Source organism: Ochotona princeps, chromosome 3, assembly GCF_030435755.1.
Source record: "Ochotona princeps isolate mOchPri1 chromosome 3, mOchPri1.hap1, whole genome shotgun sequence".
In the NCBI taxonomy this organism is placed as follows: Eukaryota; Metazoa; Chordata; class Mammalia; order Lagomorpha; family Ochotonidae; genus Ochotona; species Ochotona princeps.
This window is the reverse complement of record NC_080834.1, coordinates 102,731,468-102,753,376: the sequence shown is the minus strand read 5'-3', so window position 1 is coordinate 102,753,376 and position 21,909 is coordinate 102,731,468. Positions and strand designations below refer to the sequence as shown.

Genomic DNA, 21,909 nt, shown 5'->3' with positions numbered 1-21,909 from the left:
ACAAGGACACAGCCAGAGCAGAAACTGTAACTCCAGTCCTGCCCTCTGAGAGCCATGGCTCTTAGCTACTGCTGCTTCCAACTCCATCCCAATGGCCTTGTCCATTGTTGGAGGCCACCAATGTCCTGTGGCCACCTTGATGCCCAATGAGGCTCTGCAGAGGAGAAGCAATCTGCAAGCCAATGTGTCCAGGGCATGCACCAAAGAGGGGCCTCCCAGTAAGGCCAGGAGTGTCAGATCCACACCTTAAAGACCTCCAGAACCATGGGGCTTGGCTCAAGAACAAGAGAAGGCAACTGAGTCATTAGAGAATTGTTTCTCTCTCTCTCATACACACACACACACACACACACACACACACACACACACACCCTACAGGGAAAAAAAAATGAGCTTATTTTCAGATAAAATCTGCATCCCAGTTTTAGAGTAAGAGGAATAGGACTAAGGATACTTCCCTTGTCAGGAGGGGCAGGTCATAGGGGTATCTCCACTCTTAAGTCTCTCTCTGCTTTCCCCTTTCTCGCACTCTCCCTCCTCCTGCCCCTCCTGCATGGCCTCTTTCTTCTCTGGTTATATCAAAGACCATGTACAGAACCCTGTGTGCTCCTGCTCCCATGCAGCTGAGACAGCTATCCCAGGACCTTCCTTCCTGAGAAACACACACTTGCCATAACAGCTACTATTCTTGAGACCTGCTATTCCCTGCTACCCCTTAGCCAGATCGGGCTGCTCTGGCAAACCCTACCGCAACCATGCCAAGAAGTGTCTGCATTTGCATGTTCCCAAGACTCCCAAGAAGTGAGCGATCACACAACAGGATTCACAGCCAAGCATGTCCAAAGCACATGCTCTTTGCTGCCTACCCTGCTGCAGGTGCGTCCTCTACATTGACCATAGCCAGATTCAGGAAAGAACCCCTGGCCACTGTTTGGCTGGCAGGAATCCCACTGCCTTTCTCCCCATGATTGGGTCAGGGTCCCAAGGGAGAGCATCAAGGGCACATCATGCCTCAGGTTAGTTATGGTCAGGGTACTGGAGGTCCTGTGCTTGAAGGGGACAGATGGGAAGATGAGAGCAAAGGGGTCCTGCTGGGCCAGTGAGCATAGTCTCCTTCTTGATTCATCTTTGGTGCTACCTGCAGGGAGCCTGCACAGTTTGCAGGGGACCCCAGATATCTTTTCAGGCTGCTGTGCTCCTGAGCTGGGTTTGAAGCATTTTGGATGATAGCATTATTTTATCTACACCCATCCATCCCTGTGGAAAGTATAAACAGTTGCTGGCTTTGTGGGCTTCAGGTGCCTGAGCCACCAGAAACACGTGGCCCATCCCCGCGGAAGTTTGGAGGCAGGAGAGGGGGCTGCCTGCCACCGCCTTGGCAGCCAAGTCTGCAGAGAAGTCTGCCAGCTACTACTCACCTGTCTAGACTGCAGGGACTGAGCCTGGTCCCACTGCAGGCAGAGCTGGACTTGGGTCCTTTCTGTCTGAGCCAGGAGAGGGGATCCCACACCACCTCTGTGCACACACGCGTCAGCTTCTCAGCAACACAAGCATAAGAGATGATGCTGTTTACAAAACATTTCATAGTCTGCATCTCTTTTGTTCTCACACTAACCCAGGGAAGTGGGCTTTACTGTTATCCCTGAGATAAGCTCATACTTCAGGGTATGACTGTGTTTGGAGACAGAGCTGTTAAAGAGGTGACTATAGTAACACAGTATGTGACTGGTGTCCTTGTGACAGCAGGAAATGTGGGCATCCCAGCCTAGAGGAACAAGCCAGTGAAGGTGGCCAGGAGAGAGGCCTCAGAGGAAACCTACCCTAATGGCACCCTGATCTTAGACTCCTAGTCATAGCAGCCTGAGCTGGTAACACAGTCCCTGTTGTAGAAATGTGAAAATAACTCAGAGAGGACAAATGCCTCACCTAATTGAAACAGCAAGGAAGGCGTGAACATAGACTGATAGGAGGATCTAAGAAAATAGTTTTACCCTTATATTATCATTTGGGGACTCCTGTAAACAGCAGACAATAGAAACTTGGCAGGGAAGAGGAAAAAGGACAGTGAAATAAACAGATTCCAGGCACCCACTCTGTACCAGGCACTCTCACATTCGGCTCTGCCACTTAAATCTCCTAACCACACTTTGAAGTCAACGTTACTCTTTGGAGTTTTCATTGAGAAAGCACCAGATCAAAGCAGCCAGGAACTTGTATATAGTCTCGGCTACTCCAATTCCTGTGCATGTCTGAGGCAAACTCAAATGTGCTTTAGAATCTTACAGGAGCTTGTCAGAACACACACTTCTGGGCCTTACCCTCATAGGGTCTGAAGGAGTTAATTCTGGGGTGGAGCTCTAAAATTGGCTTTTCCCACCGGATCCCAGGAGATGCTGCAACTTCTAGGCTGTGACTACACAAAGTAACCACTGCCTGGGGGCATGATCCATCGACCCAAGTACCGTAACCCAGCGGAACTTTAAAAACAAATACTGCATGATGGAAACAATATGGACATAATAGCATTACCCACTTTCCTATCCCCCTAAACCTTTTTTTTTCCTTCTTTTTCCTTTAACTGTAATTAACTATGTAAAGATTGTCAACAACAATACAATAAGAAGAAAAAAAAAAAAAAACAAATACTGATACTGGCTTCTTCAGCCACACATTCTGATTTAATCGGTCTAAGGTACAACCCAAACACCATAGCTGTCACAACTCATCAGATTACTCTGAATCACTCAAGAACACTGACCTTGCCTCACTGTTCCTCGACTCAGCCCCGTCACCTCTGTTCACTTCAGTTGTTAACTCCTGGGTCCACAAATGGAATGTGCCTTTGGCTAATGCTGCTCACGTCACCACTGTACAAACCCCTCCCCCTCCTGTCCTAGGATACCGTTCCCTAAACCTCGTCCAGTCTCCTCCCTGCCTTCTCCCTTCTCATCCAATTCGTCACCTCCCTCCGTAGTGGTAAAGGTTTTAGCGTAGCCATCTCCTGCATACAACCAACAGCCTTCTCCTGGTTCTCTCTTTGGCTGCATCTACTTTGGGCAGGTCTGAGGAGGGGCATCTCTATTAAACTTCAGGCATTGCAGTCCAGAGAGGCCGATGGCACTTGAATTGAGTATTGGTGGACAATTAAACAAGAGAGGACATTTCACAGGTGGATAGCACATCCGTAAAGCCACACTGGAAAGAAACAGTAGGGTTTACCAAGGGAGCAATGTGCTGTTGTATGTGCTTGGAGCAGGAGCCTATCCCTATTGGGACAAAGAAGTAAAACTATAGAAGCAATCCCAGCCCTAGGAAAGACACTGAGTGTCTAATCAGGGAGTTTGAGTTTGTCTTCTTAGAGAGCAAATGATAAGTTTTTCTAAGGACTTGAAATTTCACCACTAATGCATACTTGTAGAAAATAGGGAAAGCACAAATACTGATACCTTTATTAATTCCCTAAAAGTTGTCACTTAAAATTTTTCTAGGATTTCTTCTTTTCTTTTATGCCCGCTCTTGCGTAATTGAGGGCATACACTGTAAACAGGTTTGTACCCTGCTTCCATTTATTGACATTATCACCTAGCCACATTTAGTGTTACCAAAATTTTGCAAATGTTTTCATGGCAGCAAAAAAGAAACACACACACACATACCACTCCATCCTTGTTATTTAATTAATCATCCCCCACAGGTGGAAGTGGGAGGGGAACAGAGATTTCACTATTGTAGATGATGCCACAATATACATATTTGGATGATCTTACATCTTGTCAATGATTTTTCGAGATAAATACCAAGAAATAAATCACAAAAGTTTAAGACTCATATTCTAGTTGGCCACAGTTTTTCAAAACATTTCCTGCCGGTTGACATGATCTTTCTGAAAGGATGAATGTGTCATCATCTCCTCCCCAGCACTTGGGGTTGGGACTGGTGCCACTGTTGTTGTGGGGGAGATCTGATCCACTGGAATCTCTAAAACTGTGTGCTAGAGGCTGAACCAACGGGTCCACACTGGCACTGCTCCTGTTTTCTTGCTGTTTATTCCTCACCTGTTCCCACATTCTCCTTTTTCCATTTTCACAACCTGATCTTCCTTCTTTCATGGAGGGTACATGTTAAGTGCTCTTTGCCCATGAGACACTGCACAAGCTTGGAGTAGAGCAATGTGGAGAAGCCCAGCTATGGAGTTACAACAAGCTTGTGCTGGGCTGCACAGACCCTTCCTCCAGCTCTGGCCAAAAAAAAAAAAAAAAAAAAAAGTTTCTAGGCAGCAATCATCCTTAAGGAAAAGACAATATATGCTTTTTAATTTTCCAGTGAAATTGCCAGCTAGGTTTATTGCCAAATGATTTTTCCCTCTCCATCCTATGGCTCTCAAACCACACACACATTCATTTCTTCTTAGTCAAGCCAATCACCTTGGCATTCACCCTTCAGGATCTAACTCACATAGCTATGACACTTTGCTTTTGGACCTTGGCCAATCAGAATCAGTCACCCAGGCTTCCTCGACCCTGTAATCCAAGCACAGCTTTCTCTATACCTGCCTAGCTGTTTCGCTCTTGGCCAAAGGTCCTTCAAGAAGAAAACATTTTGTACCCCAGGTTTTCAACACGGCGCCACATGCAGTGACTGCGGGGTGGTGGGGGACAAGAGAGTGAGTGAGCATCTGTTTTGCTAAGGTACATAGATGTTACATCTTCAACACTGAAATCTTGAAGAGTGTAAAGACAAAATGCGGGTGACAGAAATTGCCAGAGTCACACTCTGAGTCATTAGTGCCCACGTCTTGGATTCTGTGTCTGAAATGGTAATGGTTCCTCGGGCCTTGACACTGACTTGCATTCTGTTCTGTTTCATTTTCATGCCAAATTCAATGTGTGCCTAAGGATCTCTGTGACAGAGGAAGCAAGGGGGATTAAATGATGCCAACATTTCCCAAGGTGTGTTCCAGAGAAAACTAGAAAGGGACTCTTTCAAAAAGTTCATGGAAAACACAATGAAAAGATCAGCTTATCTTGGTGTTAAAAATAATGTTTTTCAAAATCCACGTAGTTTTCCCAGCATACACATTTTCCACCAGCTTTTTGAAGATCCCTCTCATACGGGAGGACTTCAAACGCTTCACACCCCAATGAAATTACCTTCTAATTCCCTTTTCCCACAGACTTTTTGAAGCATGCTCTTGCCATAGGCTGTTTATCAGTCTCACACAGGAGAATAACTCAACTGTGAGGAAACACAGTAAAACGATTTATCTCAGGACTTCATGGTAGGCATTCTGGGGAGTGGAAAGAAAGATCGGTTGGACAATGATAGAGAGATGGAAGGGCAGTGGGACCTTGCCTCAATAGTAGCCAGGAGTTTCCACAGGCTCTTTACAAAGGACCTTTGGAAGAAGGATTTCAAAGGCTGATGACCAAAAGCACACAGAGTTCCTAGCCCCTACCCCCATCTCCTGAGGCGCCCACTCTCCCACCCCTACTGATGAGATCAGCCTTCATTACTTCTTTGCTGGAGCCAGGAAGCAAGGTAATGTGTGGGAAGTGATAGCTGCAAGGTAATGTGTGGGAAGTGATAACAACTTTAGAGTTAAAGCCATTCAACGGGAAAATTTGTTAAAAGACCAAGACATTGTAAAGCTGAAACACTTGAGTCTCTTCAAGTCCCCTGCTTCTTAGAACATTTTGTCACCAGGGAATGTTTCAAGGAGGGAAAACACTGAACCGTCACAGCACTGTCAGACACCCAAAAGCTGGTACAAAGAGCAGCATTTTCTAAGACATCTGTCTCTGCCACGAGAGACAGCACTGGAAAGTTTTGCTTCTCTTTTTTTCTCCATTCCCCACCCAGACATAACTACCCCCCCCCCCCGACAATCCACACCCATGGATGCACTGTTTTCATTTCTCTCCCTCCTCCCCCACATCCTCACTCCTCTTTCTGCTCCCCTTCTCCTGCCGGTTGATTTCTTGTGCTCCTCTTTCTCTTTCAGCCCACATTGTTTGCACAGACACTATTAGAATGACACAGTAGGCTAAGACTATCCAATGGTAATTCAACCCTCTTTGGTAAGAAGGGAACTAATTAAGTGACTAGAGATCTTAGACATTCATGGTTTATTAGGTCCAAACTCCTTCAGAGAGCCTGAAGCCTTCTCCTAAACAAACATTACCCTTTTATGGCTTCTTGTTCCGAGTCCAAATTAGACAGAGGGCACAAGGAAACAGCATGTTTACATGGCCCTGAAGACAGGAGTTGTGAAGAATGCAGTGGAGGTAGATACGGAGAGCCACGTGTCTATCACAGAGACTAATGTGCTTTGCCTGTCGGCTGCCAGCCAGAATCCATGGGTGTCTTCAGTGTCATCAGTAGTAGCTTGGACTGTAGAGTTGTTGACACATGTGTGGGCAGCCCGAGGGCTTGTTTAACTGTGTTCTTTAGAAATGCATCCATCAAGAGAATGCTTTTGAGCAAGAGTTAGCCTTACCAACAAAAGAGTAAAAGACAAATCCAAATACCACCTGACCAGTCTTAACAAACACTGTTATGGTGTACCAGGAGGCACTCTGGAAGACAGAAGCCATCTGTTAAATAAACAAAAGCATGAACATAGATGTGGTTTTTCCAGTCCTTGGATAGTCATAAAATGGTAGTGATTAGCTCCAGTCTTTCAGGGGGACCAGAAAAGGTACTTTTGAATAGGCAAAAAAATGAAGCTAGCTTAAAATGATTCTGCTCTTGTTTTAAATAAGTAAAAGTCATGTTGTAAAAATGAGTAATGGGCACCACATTAGATGTTAGTCTCGCCATTGGTTTCATAAGAAATCAGGAGGCAAAAGTCAAGGCTCTGGAACTCTGAAAAACAAAAACCTTTCAGGTTCTGAATTAGAAGTGAGTGCCTTGCAGGTGGCTGTCCACTATGAGTGACTCTGAGCCCAACACTCCTAATTTCTGCCCACTCCTCTTCTACTATAGAGTCATAGAGCCCTGTACAAGTGGCTTTGAACAGGCATCTGACATCCTGTAAGAGCTTCTGAGGATGTCTAAGAAGGTGGGCTCATCAATGACTTACCACAGCCAAAGCTGAGGTTCATTAACAATCAGCCATTGTCAGTCAGGCCAAGAAGGCTACCCAGATACTCTGAGACTTGGTTCCAGCTAGAACAACTGCCATCAATGTTCCTCCCTAATCCAGCCCTAAACTTATGTGCCTTGAACTGCACTTAGAGGTTGAAAATAATTTAAGAAATTTATGTGACTCTGGGAGCTGGGCTGGTAGTACAATGAGTTAAGCCACAGCACGTGTCACCAGCATTCCATATATCTGCTTCCCATCCAGCTTACGTGCCTGAGAGAAAGCTTCAGGCCCAAGTACATGAGAGATCCAGGTGGAGTTCCTGGCTTCTAGCTGTTGTGGCCCTTTAGGGAGTAAGCCGGCAGGTAGAAGGTCTCTCTGTATGTTTCCCTCTCTGTCATTCTGCCTTACAAATAAATAAATAACTCTTTAAAAAAATTTACTCTACATTTGCAGAGGTCTCTGATACATCAGCCTATTCCTTGGGTGTATATGAATGAAGCTGGGCTTTAGTTCAGGTCCTGACGTATGGTGAAATCCCTTGTTCAAGGGGAGTATGGAGGAACCATTTGCTGGCTTCCCTGGGACCAACCCTTCCAGCCAGAACCAGCCTGAGGAACAGAAAGACCTGACTGCGCTGCTTTTGCTGTCTCCCTCTGCAGACCTGAGTGACCAGCTGCTGGAAGTGGTGGGGCTGGAGGGAGCCATGGAGATGGGACAGATCTACACTGGCCTAAAGAGTGCAGGCAGGAGACTGGCACAGTGCTCCTCCGTCACCATCAGGTATGCCTCCTCAGTACCCAGCAGCCCCTGCACCCTCGCACCTCTCCAAACATCCCTGCAGCTGACAACCAAGAAGCTGTCTTTGGCTTTTTGGGGGAGGGTGAGTGGAGGACAGATGCCTGATGATGCCTGGAAGCCATGTCTTGTAGACCATGACCCAAACAGGACATGACGTCAGCAGGTGGGTCCAGCTCAGCCTGCTCCTGACCTCTTAAAACAACCTGGCGAAGCTCTCAGCAGGAGTATAACATTATGAGCTCCAAAGCATCAAAAACTTTTTTCAATCCCACAGAAATGTTTTTCATTGGTTTTTATCATTAACTATCCTCTGGGTCGCGGGGGCACTCTCTGAAGAGAGTAGGTGCGCTACTCTGTTCTTTCTTGGGTAGTGGCCTTGGAGGTGCTATTCCCTATGTGTCCTTGTTTGCTAAGCCATCAGCATCCGCAGAAATGCCGCACACTAGATGGAGAGGATAACAGTGCCTCTGGGTATGACCACATAGTTCAGCCACAGCCGGCTCCCGGAATGGGAAGGGTCTGGTGGATGGGATCCCTCTCATTCCAGGGGTCTTTATTGAATCTATTGCCTTTTTGTCTAAGATGCTTCCACACCTAAGCATGTCTGCATTTCTTTCCTTTTGCATTCGGTTGCTACAGATCAATTCTATTGGATTCCTTGAGGGTAGTGGTTGGGTGGGGGGGTTCTCCTAGAGGGAATCCTGGGATGCAGCCTTCCTGAGGTAGGCTTCCTGAGGTAGGCTTCCTGAATCCTTTTCTCCCAGAACCTTCTGGGCAAGTATCCAATTCTATTTGGCATCCTTCTAAAAATTCTCCACAGCTCTTTTCTGGGGGTCACTTAACTGAAAGTGTATGATTTTTCTATTTTTTTTTTAAGATTTATTTTATTTTTATTTGAAAAGCAGAGGTACAGAAAGAAGGAAGAGACAGAAGTCTTCCATCTGTTGGTTCACAAAAGCCCTCAATGGCCAGGGCTGAGCCAATCTAAAACTGGGAGCTGGAGTATCTTCCAGGTTTCCATGTGGGTTCAGGCATCCAAGTGTCTGAGCCATCCTCCACTGCTTTCCCAGGCCATGAGTGGGGAGTTGGATTGGAAGTAGGGCATCTGGGACTTGAACAGGTGCCTACATGCCAGTGCCAAAGGCAGAAATTTAGCTTGCTATACCACAGTGCCAGCCTTTGTGCATATCTTTCTTTATCTACTTTGTCTTTGCTATTCCCCAAAGCTTTGCTCCTTCCTGTTTCTGAACCGTCTTGGTTCAGGACCCCTGTTACCTGGTTAGTCTCTCTAGCTTTGTTCATTCTGCAGGACCCCGGGGAGAGTAGGTGCAGTGCATCACATCTAAGCCATTAGTGAGGTGGGTCACAGAGAACAGAACATCTGCTGTCTGAAGTGTGGAAAAGCCTGTGTGAGGATGGGGCAGCAGGAAACTCTTCAGAATCAGGTCTACTTCCAGACAGAATGGACAGCATGAATCAGGAGTCCATCCTCCTGGACATTCCCAGAAACTGTCCTCAACCCCAGGAATCAAAATCCCACTCTTACCTTCTAAAAACAGTCTTATTATTAACTATCCTTGGGACCAGCATTGTGCCATAGTAGATTAAGCTATGATGCAGTTATCCCATATGGGTGCTGATTCATGTCCCTGCTGCTCCACTTCTGATTCAGTTCCCTGCTACTGCACCTGGGAAAGCATCAGAAGGTATCCCAAGTACTTGGGCTCCTGTTCCCACATGGCAGACCCAGATGAAGCTCCAGGCTCCTGGCTTTACCTTGACCTAGCTCCAGCTGTTACCAGCATTTGGGAAGTGAACCAGTGAATGGAAGATATCTCTCTCTCTGTAACTCTGCCTTTCAAATAAATTAATCATTGAAAAGAAAGAGGAAAAATATTTTCAGGGTCAGTTGGCAAAGCAAATTCCCAAACCCAGGTGAGATATCCTAACCAGTAGGTGGGACCTGCTCCTTAATTGCCCAGCCTAGAGGGCTCCTGGAAGCAAAGTGGTAGGAATTCCCAACACCTCTAGGAATGGAAGTCAGAGGATTCCTGCTCTCCCACTTCAAAATCCAGATGACAGCAGAGGCCTGTCTCGGGCCAGAAGGTCACATTATCTCCTCTCCTCCCAGAGAAGAAAACGTTCTGGACGGACCCTGTCCCCGTAAACCCAGGTCACAGCCCACACAACCACAGAGGGCACTGTGTGCAGGACACACTCAGGCCTGAGCCATGGCTAGAGTGGGCTGAGATGCTGCCTCATAGGCATGATGCAATTTCTCATTCAGAGAAGCACCGAGGGGAGCCATGGGCACTGCCACAGGCCCCCGGGGCTGATTGGCTGAAAGCTGCCGCACCTGCTGGCTTTTGTGCCCTGGCTGGCTGTGAGCCCTGATCATGTTGCCCAGAGTGCTCTGCAAACCCCAAGGTGCCAGAATCAGCCCACTGCTTATGAAAATGCAGATGCCAAGGCCAACTGCAGGTATGCCGAGTTGAAATCCCCGTGGTAGACCAGAAATCTATTCTCAGCAAATTTCCCCAGGCCTTTCCAGGTGCTTGGGAAATCCGTTTCCCTGATTGCTACTTGCCCTCCCGCCGTCAGCTCGCTGTGTCCTCTCACTGTGTTCTCGGGGTTCCAGGACTAACAAGCTGCTGCCGATGCAAGTGGATGGGGAGCCATGGATGCAGCCCTGTTGCACGGTGAGTTTTGCCCATCCTTGTTTTGCACCTCGGGGGGCAAACTGACGTGGTAGGAAATCATGGAGTCTCAGAGCCACGGAGGGGACAGTGCCTGATCACCCAAGGCAGCCTCTCCTTCCCTGTGCATAAATACAGCCCCCTGCCAGTCTTCACTGAATCCCTCCTGTATGCCTGGCACTGCAGGGTGCCTGCCACAAAATGGGGAGACCCAGGCCCATCTTCCATGAGCCCTCTGCTTTCATCATTGAATTTATCTGCCACATCCTTGAGCACCTCGGCTTGAATCCTGCGGGGGCTAGAGACACACAGAACACACGCCTTTCGGATGTCCTAGGAGTTACACTGTAGAAACCCTATCACTACAACAAAAAAACAGAAAGCCAGTGACAAACCAATATTTGAGTGTTTTTGAAGATGAAAGAGTTTCAGATTAAATGTATCAATACTGACAAAACAGCCTATGAGCTAAGGTGCCCTATTAAGAGACCAATACTTTCATCTTGAGTTAAAAATTAAAATCCATGGGTGGTGCTGTGGGTTAAACCACATCTCTTATCGGAGTGTCTGGGCTTGAGTCCCACCTCCACTTCCCAATAATGTATGCCCTGGGAGACCACAGGTGATGGCTCAAGTACTTGGCTCCTTGCCACCCACACGGAAGACTGAATGGCAGTTTCTGGCTCCTGGCTTCAGCCTGGTCCCTCCCTGGCTGTTGCAGACACTTAAGAAGTAAATTAACATATAGAATATCTCTTTCTATCACTTTACTCCTCACATAAATAAATGGACTTTTAAAAATCAATATCAAAATATATTCTTAAGAAACTAATCAAAATACATAACTTTATTTTCATTGTCATTAAGTATAGAGCAATTGGGATATGATAACGTTAGCTATTTTAATTTTAGGCAGACCAACATTCTAACATGCCATAAGTATAAAGTAAAAATGAGATCACTTTACATTTGATAAAAGAAAAAAAATTTAATTTTGAGATGCAATTATAAAATTCCAGATATTTAACAGAATTTCAGATAGCTTACAGAATCAAAATCCATATAGTTTGAGAAAAAAAAAATAAATAAAGTTGACAAAAAGACAGTTACTGAGGTGTTTTTAAGAAACTTGTTTCCTCTTGACCTGGTCTTGGCCTTGCATGTGCTGGGATCCCATATGGGTGCCAGTTCGTATCCCGGCTGTTCCACTTCCAATGGCCTAAAGCCTTGGGACCCTGCACCCATGTGGGAGATAACTCTATAACCTATAAACAAATTAAAGATATTTTATGGATTCATAACATTTATTTTAAAAAGATCATAAGCTGACTTGTAAGGAAAAAAGCTCTATAAAATTCTTGAAACAGAAATTATAAAGGTCATTTTTTCACTAGCAATTACTTACAGAAGATTAAATGCATAATTAGAGATCCAGTCACTTGAAGACTTAACGATTCTGCTAAGAAGCAACAGATCCAAAAGGAAATGAAAACCACTGGTTTTGATTAGTCTTTTTTTTCTTACTCTAATGAAATACTTCAGGAAGACTAATATTATTTAAGAGAGAGGTTTATTTAACTACAGTTCTGGAGGGTGCAAAGTCAAGATTGCGTGAGGACCCTTTCGTTTGACCTCTGATGAGGGTCTGGTGGTAGATGGTGTCTCAAAAGGAGAGATATGTGAAGCAGGAAGAGATTCCATCTCAAAAGAGAAAGTCCCTATTCTTTCTAAGGGTGTGACGTAATGACATCCCAGAAGACCTCACCTCTTAGAGGTTCCACACCACCTGCCAACATCAGCACCTAACGGCCACACCTCCATCACATGGGCCTTTGAGGGGCATACTCAACACTGCCAACCTGCAGTAACCACCATCACCAATCAATAAAAGCTACAATAGAAGGAAGGCTCCACTTCAAAACTTACAGACTAGACCCCAAACTGTATTTGGAAGTAAATCCAAAGCCTTATATGCTTCTATCATGTAAGAAGGGGAAAATGTAATTAATAATTTCGGTATTAGAAGAGTAATAGTAAAAGAAAGGCATAAGGATAAAGTTAATAAAGAGGAAAACAGGCAATTTAAAAATAGGGAAACTTAGAACTCATTATTGAAAGGTGTCAATATTTGAAAACCTAAGTTTGAAAGAGAAAAAAACTGGCCAGCATTGTGCCACAGTAAGTAAAGCCTCCAATTGGTGCCAACAGATCCCAAATGGGCATCAGTTTGTATCCCAGCTGTTCCATTTGCAATCCAACTCCCTGCAAATGGCCCAGGAAAAGCAGTAGAAGATGGTCAAGGGTTTGGGCCTTTTCCATCTGTGTGGGAGACCTTGATGAGGCACCTGGCCCAACTCCCATGGTTGCAGTTCTAGCTCTTTCTTCCTCTGTATCTCCGATTTTCAAACACATACATACATAAATCTTTTAAACAAGATAGCAACACAGAAACAGAAATCAGATACATTAAAATGGAAAACAAGTAATATGAAATTAGGCAATATAAATATGAATATTAATAAGTTATTAAATATTAGAATAAGAATAAAGCCACAATTTAATGATAAGACTACATTATAATTTCTGGATTCTAATAAATTAGAGCATCTCAAGGAAAGGAGTAAAAATCCTGGAAACTATTAATTAAATAGAGAATACTTTCAAAATATTACATATGTGAGCTTAAAGCAAATGGTGTTACTGGTGAGTTCTTCACTATTAGGAAATAATTATTTAAGTATACTATTCCATAATATAGACAAAGACAGAAGCTACACAGTCCTCTTGTGATATGGAGACAAGTAAAAAAAAAAAATCCTAACCAAAATTACATTCAAAAATTGAAAACTATAGCTTGGCTTCAAATATGAATATGACATAAAAGTTCTAATTAAAGTATTGGTAGACTCGCTTCTCAGAGCATAACAGAAATTAAAGGAAATCTAATATTAATTTTGATGAAAACTTACATGATAATATAAATGGATGAACTAAAGGCATTTATAGTCACCATTTCTGAATTTTAAAAATAAACCCCCCCAGAGGAAGTGGGTATTTAATCTAATGGTTAAAACACCTGTGTCCCACATGGGAGTACTGGGGCTTGATTCTCAGCTCCTACTGCTGATTCTGACTTCTTGCTAGTGCGGACCCTGGGAGGCGGAAAGTGATGGCTCAAGTTACTAAGTCTCTTCCACCCACGGGAGCAACCTGGATTTTACACCCAGTCCCTGGCGCAGCCCCAGCCATTACGAGAATTTGGGAAGTGAACCAGGAAGTCTCCCTCTCTCTGTGCCCCTAATAAATAATAAACATTTAAAGACCTTTTCAATTATACACACCCTAGAAAACTAAGACCAGAAAGCTATACTCTCAAAATAACTAATATTTTACCTAATACCAGAACATTTTAAAAATTATTAAAATCACAGACAAGATATGTGTGCTCACATTATTCGCAAATCATAACCAATGCAATATATGGGCGTGCAATAGCTATCTCAGAGAGAAAGCTAGTTCCTTAATGGCATATAAGACACAGCTGTTAGAGTCCAGCAGAACAAAAAAATACTAACCATGCAGTCACAAATGGGCAAGTCGCAGAAACTCCGCAGACTGGTATGCCTACAAAACCATATTTTATACTACCAGTAGGAAAAAAGAAGGAAAGATTTTCAAATTAGAATCGAGGGAGTGGGCATTTGCGCAGTGCTAAAGAAAAACACTGCTTAGGATACCCACCTCAGAGTGCCTACGTTCCAGTCCTGGCTGGGCTCCCAACTGCAGCTTCCTCTGAGTGAGCACTGTGAGAGGCAGCAGGTGAGGGATCAAGTTTCTGAGTTCCTGGGAAACCCAGACAGAGTTCCTGGCTCCTGACTTTGGCCTAGCGTGGCAGCTGTTGCAGGCATCTGGGGAGTGAACCAGTTGATTGAAATGCTTGCGATCCTTCTCTTTCCTTTCTTTTTCTTCCCATTTCCTCAAATAACTAAAATAAATTTAAAAATTGTTTTAAATCTGTTCTATTAATGATCACAATAAAAAAAAAAAAACCTCCTGGGGCCAGCATGGCTAATCTGCCTACAAGTGCCAGCATCCCATATGGACACTGGTTTGTGTCCTGGCTTCCAATCCAGCTCCCTGCTTGTGGTCTAGGAAGGCAGCGGAGGATGGCTCAAAACCTTGGGCCCCTGCACCCCTGTGGGATACCCGGAGGCAGCTCCTGGTCCCTGGGTTGAGACTGGCTCAGTTCTGGCTGTTGCAGCCATTTGGGAAGTAAGCTAATGGATGGAAGATCTTTCTCTCTCTGGCTCTGCTTCTCTTTGTAAGTCTGCCTTTCCAATAAAAATAACTAAATCTTAAAAAAAAAAAAAAACCAATGGGAAAGTCATGCTTTTTTACTTACCAACTGGCACAGTGTACTTTGTTTTAAGATAAAATTTGTTGCTATCAAGGATGTGATTGAGCACACTCATACCATGAGGCAAGAGTTAAAAATGGTAAAGTTATACTGGAAAGCATGTGGAGTTGAGTGTCAGGAACCATTACAAAGAGAGCAGGCATTTAGCCTAGTAGTTAAGACACCGGTTCCTGTAGCAGAGGACCGGGTTTGTGACCCAGAACCAGATCCCAAGTCCAACTTATTGTTAATGTAGACCATGGGAAGCAGTGATACTGGTTGAAGCAATTGGGCTGCTGGGTTGGTGACACCCACATAGGATGCCTGCTTTGAGCTCCTGCCTCCCAGTTGCAGCACAGCTCAGCCCTGGCCAGGTTCCTGCCAAGGAGAGAGCATTTGAGGAGTGAATCAGCAGATGGAAGCTTTCTCCATCTGCCTCTGGATCTCTGCTTCTTAAATAAATAAATAAATAAGTTTTAAAAAAAACAGAGCTAGTACAAATATTAATATATATTGATCCAGTTTATTTCCTTTTCCCCTTAAATATTGTTTATTCATTTCTTGGAACTGATTCTAAGTAAAATACAGATCATCAGAAGTTCAGAGATTGATGTATAAGAATATCAATTTCTATATTAGTCATCATAGCAAAAAACCTGGAAATTACCTAAAATTCAACACTTAGGGAATGGGTAAAATAAGTTATGCTAAAATCATCAAATGGAATCATTTTCTACCATTGAAAAATCATATTTAATAAATATTTAATGACATCAGATGTGCTTGCAAAATAATGCTAAATGAAAACAGCAGATTGAGAAGCTGATTTAAATTTTATTTAGAACATGTAAGCATAAAAACAAACCAAAAGTAACATATGAGAAAGTGAACAGCTATTACCTCTATGTGATTTTTAAATTTTTCTCAGATTTTCTAAATTCTTACAAATGTGTAATATGTAGATTAAAATGTATGTTTATCAGGAGAACGTGTCTCCTGCTCACAGTGCTGTAAGATGGTCTCTGGTGTTTCTCCACCACAGGTGAGTGGCGTCATTAGAGCTTTGAGGTTCAGAATCTTCTCCCAGAGTTACTCAATAGTAGAATCTCACAGTTGAAGGTGATCCTGGACATGTGGTCCAGTGATTCCTAACCTGAATGCAGTGGTTGGGCCAGGCCCCTGGGTTTCCCACTCAGCACGCCAACAATAGGGGCTTAGCATTGCTAAGGTGCTGGTGCTGCTGCAAGGGTCCAGGGCCCACCCTGAGAGAAGCACTGACTATTTCAACTTCCTGATGTATCAGTAAATCCTGTACTTCAATCCCTCACAAAACCTGCCTGTCCAGCTCTGTTTGCAGACCTCTGAGGACAAGAAACACTCTCAGGAGCCAGGCCCTACTAAGAATTCAGAGAAGACAGACATAGCAGAGCCCCAAACCACGAGCTCACTCTGCCATCCTGCTCCAGGACTGTTCGAAGCAGCAGCAGCTCCTTAACTTCTTCATACGTCACAGAGATGATTTCTAACTGTGCCCTTCTACTCATCTGCAGCTGAAATGAGAACTACTTTGGACACATTCTCCAAGTGGTTCGGGGAGGAGCTCATAGTTACTGGCTGCAGAATCTCAAAATCATTTGCCTGAGAGGGCAGCTTAGGCAGATGTTGCCTCAGGTTTTTTCATCCCTTGCAGTTATGGGAATGTGTTGATTTGCAGAAAATGCCCTCCTCCAAACCAAATCAGCCCATTTCACTAGTCAAGTTTACAACTGGGCTTAATGATTGGAGAAACAGAAAGAGAGAACACCCCTTCATGAGTTTACTCCCAAAATGCCCACAGAAGGCTGGGCTCTGCAAGGTGCAAGCTGAGAACCAAGAACTCAATCCAGATATCTCCATGTGATTGGCAGAAAGTCAATACTTGAGACATCACTGGTCTGCATTAGCAGTCACGGAGTTGGCAGCCAGAGCCAAGTTTTAAACTCAAATTATCTGCTATAGGACAAAGCATCTTAACTTGGCCAATCACATCACCAATATTATCCTATCTTCAAGGGGAAATCATACAGTAGTTCTATGGATTTTGAACTACCACGTAAGAGTCTATTATATCAATTCTGTCTGTAATAGAGCAGAAAATTGAACATGCAGCAATGTCCTTAGTGCTTGTCAGGAGTTGTGAATTTTATGAATGATTTTTAAGAAAATCATGGAGACTTCAGTGACCTTCCTTGCCTGCCCAGTTATCAGAGATGCTGTGGCATGCTCTTTCCCCCAGGGGCTAACCAGGTGATTTTAGCCAATACCATTGCCTCCTAAAGTGGGATCCTAACTGTTTTACTCACTAACCCCTCCCAAGTTGGGGGTAAAGGGTGAGTATGTCTTTGATGTGAAATGAGGATATGATCTCATGCTTCTCTCAGTTATCTGTAGTAACAGAATCCGCAAAGCTGACCAAAATGTCATGTGACTCAGCAACTCCAAACACATTACCCCATCAAGACCTTGGTCAAAACTGCTGAAAAAACAAATAAGATGGATTTGAATTTCACTTCCTCCTCCTAGCCCTGGAGGTACTGCCAAAAGATTTCCCACATTTCATTGTGGGAAGAAAAAAAGAGAAGCAAGGGTCTTCCGTCATCTCACAAAGCATAGGAGGCAGGCATTTGGTCTAGCAGTAAAGAAGCCCACATCTCATATCAGAGTGTTTGGGTTCAAAGCCTGCCTTTGGCCTGATTCCAGCTTCCTGCAAGTACAGACCTGGGGAGGCAACAATGATGGTTCAAGTCCTTGGATCCTTGCCAATCGTGTGGGTGACCTGGATTGAGTTCCTGGCTCCTGGCTTCTGCCCACCCTGACCTGACTGTTGCAGGCATTTAGAGAGAGCATTACTGGGTGAGACCATCTCTCTCTCTCTCTGCCAATTAATTAATTAATTAATTAATTAACATATGGACTCTCTCAGTGCAAAGTATAGGCTCTTGAATGGCTATCTCCACTGCCAGGATGCACTCTTTGTCACTACTTCCATGGCATGGACTCTGAGCAGGCACTGTGCTGGCTCCGGGAATACCCAGATGTGTAACCTGAGGTGTTTTCCCTCAGGAGTAAGAGAAGGCTTTCCATGTGGGAGTGAATCAGAGCATGCTCAAGTGTGTGCACAGATGCGTGCCATCACAGTCCCCTGTCTTTGTCTCACCCCATGAATTCTGGAGTAAACATAGTAGTCATAGGAAGGGGATACGCAGCACAAAATAATGCTTTGTGTGTTCTTGGTTTTTTGCTTCTGATAACTGCTGCGTAAATAAATAGATAAGTATCACTCCCCTTCTAGGTCTCTGGTCTGGCAGAAGCCAACACGGGGCTCATTTCTGCTTCTGCCACTGGGCCATGTTTTCCATTTCCTGCAGCCTTCTAACTGCAACCCTGGCATTCAGTAGCACCCTCTTAGCCAGCACCTCCAAGCTTGCCCTGACAAGAGCTATTGAAATTTCCCTCAAACTCCTTGTTATCATGATTTTTCCAACTTAAAAGACTGCCTTCACTTTTAGCATGATTCTTTATCACTTATCATGAACCCATGCTTGGCCATGAATCCTCTACTCAGCAGCTTCTCTTTCTCTTTTCACCAGCACGTTCCCTTCCCTTCCTTCCCATCTAATCTGTTCCCATCAGATTCGTCCTACTCCTTACCTAACTTCTTTTGGACATCATTGGGTTTACCCTACGTTAGTTTAAACATTTTGATGAATCACTGTGAAGAGTTCTTCTGTTGTTCTCTGTGATCATGCCATCATCTCCAAAAATGTGCTAAAAACCAGAAAAATGGGTTCAGAGATTTTGGATTTTTTTTTTTTTTTTGACATCTGTCTCTCTGTTTCCCCTCTGATGTAATTAGTAAGTCTTTAGCTAACCACTGCTTTTCATTTTGCAGTTCACAATGAGTTGTCGTTGACAGTCTATCGTTTGTTCTCTTGGAGAAGTTAAGACAAATGTTATCATGCTAATTTTAGACTCCCCAAAATTTTGTAGAAAAAAAGGAGGAGTTCTGAAACACAAACTCCGGTCTTTGAAGACTCAGATCCAGGTCTTTTGATTCTTAAATGCCTTCTGTTCCCATATTACCTTCCTGTACTGAACACATGCTACCCTGGATGCACTTTGTTGACAGACTGATAATGTGGATGACTAAGGTGACAGTGTCATAAAGTTATATTCAAACGGGGTTTAAGCATTGTGCAGCCATTGCCTAAGGAAAAGTTGGTGAAGAGAGGCACAAATGAGAATTGGCTTAAAGTTTATAAGAAAAAACATTTAGAAACCACATGTATACTTATATAGATGTATGTGTGTATATGTCTATATTCCTCTAAAAGAACGTAGGGCCTGGAAGGCTCGTAAGCAAACAGGAGCAGCAGAGGCTGGAATCCCGAGAAACCAGCTGCTCTGTCTCTCTGTGTCAACTTAGGCTGACCTGAGGCCTGAGAGAGCATCGGACTCCCTTTCCCTGGCCCATTCTTCTGAGGGGTTGAATGAGAAGGTCCCTGAGATCTCCTCCGGCTGTGACATTCTGAGTCTATGAATAGCAAGGACACAAGACAGGTGCGAGGAGCTGATCACCCGTGGGAAGCTCACACCTGTCTCTCCCCAGTGTTTCCGCCCCTCACTTCCATCAGTGCCAACCTCCAGGCCCAGTCAGGGTCCAGTTGCCAGTTCTGTAGCCTTTCAAGGACAGCTGTTCTGCACAGAGTTCCTTCCAGGCCCAAGCCTTCTTTCCTCACTCTGCAACTCACTTTCCCTTAGGCTACTGAGATTTGCATACCACTAATTCACTTCTGCATTTCTGCTTTTAGATTAAAATTACGCACAAGAACCAAGCACCCATGATGATGGGGCCTCCCCAGAAGAGCAGCTTCTTTTCCCTGAGAAGGAAGAGTCGCTCCAAAGACTAATCCGTATGCCAGATGCCAGCTAATCCCGGAGAAAAAAAAAAGTAACTGTAATTATACACACACACACACACACACACACACACACACACACACAATCCATTGGAAGTAAAGCCACCCTGCAGGAAGAAAACGTCACCTTGCCATGCATTCTACATATTTTAATTGTGGATGTGCCATCGCCAACAGAACTTTTTGAGTGGACTCCCAGGGCGTGGCTGGCTTATGCAGCTGCTTCCACATTCCTACAGACCTTGAATCAACGTTCTGAAACTGAAGAGGAAGTCTCCCTTGCCTTCTACCAGCCCTGCAAGTTGTCCTCACAGGTGCTTGTGAGGGGCAGCCTGCAGCTTTCCCGACCTATGGCAAGATCGGATGTGGTCAGGGGCCAGGGCTGCGCTTGTACAGGACTTGCACAAAGGCCCCTCTGTCCTGAGCCGAGCCGGCCTGCAGCTCTCAGCACCTCGTCCTTGGCAGGGCTCAGCAAGCATCCCGTGGTTTCTTGGGGAGCCTCTAAGCGACCACTTCTCTGTGGACTTGCTGAGGAGGCAGAGAGGCTGTGGAAAGCTGTGTTTGCATGCCTGGTCATCTGTGCTATCACCAGGTGCTTGTTATCTCCCTCGCTCCCACCCTCCAAGTCTTCTCTGGAGGCTGTGTTTGTGTGTGTGTGTTTGAAGCCGGCTCTAAGAGCCCCCAGAGCTGCCTGTGCAGGGCACCTCAGATGTGGTGTTTATTTTCTTAGTCCTGTGAACACCTGGGAGGGAAAGCAGAGAAACTGGGATTTATTTTTCAAACCATGTCATAATATTGTGTAAAAGGGGAAGAGAGAAAAAAATACCACCCCCAGCTTCTTTCTTTTTCAAGCCAAAGCGTGTTTCCTGTTGGAGTTCCAAGCCCTGGTGGCAGACCGTTGCCCAGGCAGAGGAGACACATGGGAAGGGACTTTGTTGGGGAAACCCGGAGACCACGCATCAGATGGGGGCTCCTTTTGTTTCTTTGCACTGCCACTCTCAGAGTGGGATCCACAGCTCCTTCTGATGGGCTAATGTGTGTATATATGTAGCATATATATTTATACATATAAATATTTATTTACTGATGGACTTTTCCAGACTGGGGGAGAAAACTTGGTAATATGGAAACAGTAAATGGGAAAGAAAAGAAGATTCTTATGTCCCCTCTCCTCATCACCATTTCATTGGCAAGACATTTCCTTGTGGTGAGCATAGGATTTAAGGAAAATGGAAGCAGTCCCTATCGTAAAGAGAGGGAGAACTTGTAATCTAAATCCTCAGAATAACTATGAAGTGTATGCTGGGCAGGATTTACTGCTCTCCCACTTATCAGATAAGGAAGCTGAATCTAAGAAAGTAAGAGGCTTGTCCGGGTACCTTGGCTCTTGTGGTCTGTGAGTAGGTGTCACCAAGAAGATGCTTCATAGAGAGAAGAATTCACACAACTTATGGCAGGGTCATTTCTGTTTCCTGAGAAATTATTGCACTTGGACCCAGGTTTCCAGGGAAGAAGGAAGATAAAGCACACATATGAAAGGGACGAGCCCTTGGTTCCTTCCTGCAGTTTGTGTTTGGTCTGCACTGAGGGATCAGCCTGAGGTCATTACGTTGAAATCTTCATGTGTCACTCACCGTGGTCATCACATGGGAACACTCCTGGCTTCAGGGATGACCTCAGTGGAGAGTCACCAGGAGGATGGAGACTGCTTCCACAAGGTACCAGCAGCCAAGACAACAGAGGTCTCGGCGGAGCTCAGTGGGCTTCATTCAGCCCACGCCAGTGTTCACCTTCCTTTTCCAAGGACAAGTCTGTGCAGAGAGCTTCATTGGTAGAAAGCAATATTGTTGCCTCAGCCCCTTTGCTCACATGGGTCTCCATCTCTCACGTCAGTGTCTCAGGAGGAAATGCCAGCCCCCTTGATGTCACTCCACAGCATTGCATCTAATTTCCCTGCATCGGTCCCAAACTCCA

General features: G+C 44.7%; 1 protein-coding gene across 3 annotated transcripts in view; it reads left to right on the top strand.

The window, feature by feature from the left end:
• The window catches only part of DGKG (diacylglycerol kinase gamma), a 196,364-nt gene extending 174,977 nt beyond the window's left edge, over positions 1 to 21,387 (top strand). For all 3 annotated transcript variants that reach the window (XM_058662200.1, XM_004591248.3, XM_004591245.3), the window contains 3 exons: positions 7,747 to 7,867; positions 10,524 to 10,584; positions 19,828 to 21,387. In XM_058662200.1, the coding sequence (XP_058518183.1) occupies positions 7,747 to 7,867; positions 10,524 to 10,584; positions 19,828 to 19,926 (281 nt within the window). In that variant the 3' untranslated portion in view covers positions 19,927 to 21,387. The remainder of the gene's footprint in view (positions 1 to 7,746; positions 7,868 to 10,523; positions 10,585 to 19,827) is intronic.
• The last annotated feature ends 522 nt before the right edge of the window (positions 21,388 to 21,909 follow it).